This window comes from Geospiza fortis, unplaced genomic scaffold (assembly GCF_000277835.1).
Source record: "Geospiza fortis unplaced genomic scaffold, GeoFor_1.0 C13848434, whole genome shotgun sequence".
Taxonomy (NCBI): Eukaryota; Metazoa; Chordata; class Aves; order Passeriformes; family Thraupidae; genus Geospiza; species Geospiza fortis.
In genome coordinates, this window is record NW_005056458.1 from 1,169 (window position 1) to 3,441 (window position 2,273).

The following is a 2,273-nucleotide window of genomic DNA, read 5'->3' on the forward strand; positions in this document are numbered from 1 at the left end:
CCACAGGGAGTAATTTTGCCTATTGAAAAAGCATATACTTCATTTTGTAGGTGTCTTTCTTGGAAGCAGAAAGGTTTGTTTCAAGCACCTGACAATGTTTTAGTTGTAGATAAACTAGAGAAATTATTTTGTAGTTTTTTCATCACTACCTCAATGCAGATGGGTTGGACATCCTCAGATGGAAATCCTCAATTGGATTTCTTTACTTCTGTTTAATATGATTTTTTAAATTTGTTTTTAGAATCACCAGATGCTGACATTGCCATGGAGGTAGCTACATCTGAACAGCATGTTTCTGAGGCAATATATGACTGTGTTATTTGTGGACAAAGTGGCCCTTCTACTGAAGACAGACCTACAGGGCTAGTTGTACTATTACAGGCATCCTCAGGTATGAATGTGTGGCTTGTAGGAAAAACAGTGTTTCTGCAGCTTTTAGCATGTGTGCATAAATCCTGTTGTGTCTCGTTAAGTCTGGGACCACTGGGTTTCCTATTTTTTTTTGTGGATGGTCTTCTATGAGACACGTAAGGAGCTTTTTAAAAGTTTGGGGAAAGAACAAATTGTTTAATTCCTTCCTACTTTATATTAGCTTTTGCAAATGCAGAAGTACATTACAGACCTGCAGGAAAATCAGTCTTGGAAGGAGAAGAAAATTAAACAGCCATCAGTGTATCTGCATGTAGATACGAATGTTAGTGGATACAGGTGTATGTATATGTATATATATAATGTACAAGTGCAAAAGAACAAGTTTCAGTCTTTAGATTATTTAGTAAGTTTTTACTTTTTAACATCAAGAAAGCACATTACAGTTACAAACCAAAATGGCCTGATTGTTTTCTGAGTTGTTCAGCCTGTTGTTACCCATGGCACTGTGTGTTCCCTCTCCTGTGGCAGTGCTGGGGCAGTGCCGCAATAGCACGGAGCCAAGGAGGCTCCCCACGACTGAAGAGGAGCAGATCTATCCCTGGGACACCTGTGCAGCGCTGCACGACGTCAGGCTGACAACGCTGCAGCGCTACTTCAAAGATGTAAGCATTGCATGGCAACTAGGCTAGCACTTAACAACTGTATGTAAAATGTAAATGAAATTGCAACTTAGAGCTCTCCTAGTTTCATTTCTACTTTTAGCAAATGCTTTTTCATGTTGCGGTCATTCTGAAGGGTTTACATTTGATAGGCTCCTTATTTTTAAATAGTTTCTGGCTTTCTCCCATTATATTTTTGGCAATAGGCATTTAGTATATCTACAGGCTACACAGTCCTTAAACATCCACACAGATACTCTCTAGAAGAAAGTATTTCACACTCCATTGTGACCACACAATTGAAATTTTGGTTCACTGTCTAAGCAAACACCAGTTCTCTTGTAGCCATTCAGAAAACCCAGTCAAGGAATTGCTCTTAATCAGGTAAAAGTATTTTGGAAGTGCAGAGTAAGTGGAAAGAGTTGTTTTACTCTGTAACAGGTTTCTGAGCACTACAGAGAAGGGGAGTATGATGGATGGGAAGGAGAAACCAGTAGAATGCATCCTCTTCTACTGAATCCTCAATTCTGCACAACATCTGAAATTCAATTTTACATTAATTGATAGTAGATGTCTGCTTTGCAGTTCTGTTAGCTGTTCCAAACAGTTTTACACCACTTCACAAAGCCAAGTTACAGCTTTTCACACTTAATTTTGAGAACCAATTCTTGTTGCTTAGCAGGACATACTCAATTGTAGACCTTTGTGGAAGGGCTGCCTGGCTAGTGCCTAAAAGAGCTAAGTTAATACACAACTGTTCTGAGGAATCATTCTGAGGGAGAATAATATGGAACCTGTGATCCTAAATTAGCTTCTGTAGACTAGTCCTAGGTGAGATGCCAGCTTTTCAGTGTATCTAACTAAATAATGAGCCTTTAGAAGCTTAAAGATTGTCTTTAAAGTGGAAAAACTGGCAATTTTTTTCTAACACAGTTGCTAGCTTTTTCATAATGACATCCACAGATAATTAAAATTTGCCATCTGCAGCCAAGCTTGCTTATGTAGATTAATGTAGAGTAAAATTCGTAATTGTTTTGATACAGTCCTAAAAATTGGTCAATTTTTTCAGAAGGCATCTTATGCTAAGGAAAATATCATGTATTTCCTTGCTAGAAAGTGAAATTCTGAAAGACCTAAGCAAAAAATTATTTTTTTACAAACTATTTTTCAGCTGAGAAAGAATTTGTGGACATGCTTTTCTTCTTTTGACATTGATGATACTGGGTTAGTGTTTCAGTTAAT

At 37.6% G+C, this 2,273-nt stretch overlaps 1 protein-coding gene across 1 annotated transcript; it reads left to right on the forward strand.

Annotated features, from left to right (window-relative positions):
- Positions 1-238: 238 nt before the first annotated feature.
- Positions 239-1,076, forward strand: LOC115949359 (E3 ubiquitin-protein ligase UBR3-like). The gene is made up of 2 exons (XM_031065886.1): positions 239-391; positions 901-1,076. The coding sequence occupies exons 1-2, from the start codon at positions 265-267 to the stop codon at positions 1,059-1,061; spliced, it is 288 nt and encodes a 95-aa protein (XP_030921746.1). The 5' UTR covers positions 239-264; the 3' UTR covers positions 1,062-1,076.
- Positions 1,077-2,273: the final 1,197 nt, after the last annotated feature.

What these genes read in the sequence shown, in the direction of transcription:
- LOC115949359 (XM_031065886.1), top strand. Translation starts at nt 265, where the DNA reads ATGGAGGTAGCTACATCTGAACAGCATGTTTCTGAGGCAATATATGAC. An exon ending in ACTATTACAGGCATCCTCAG is followed by an intron (nt 392 to 900) that starts GTATGAATGTGT and finishes CTCCTGTGGCAG; the next exon opens with TGCTGGGGCAGTGCCGCAAT.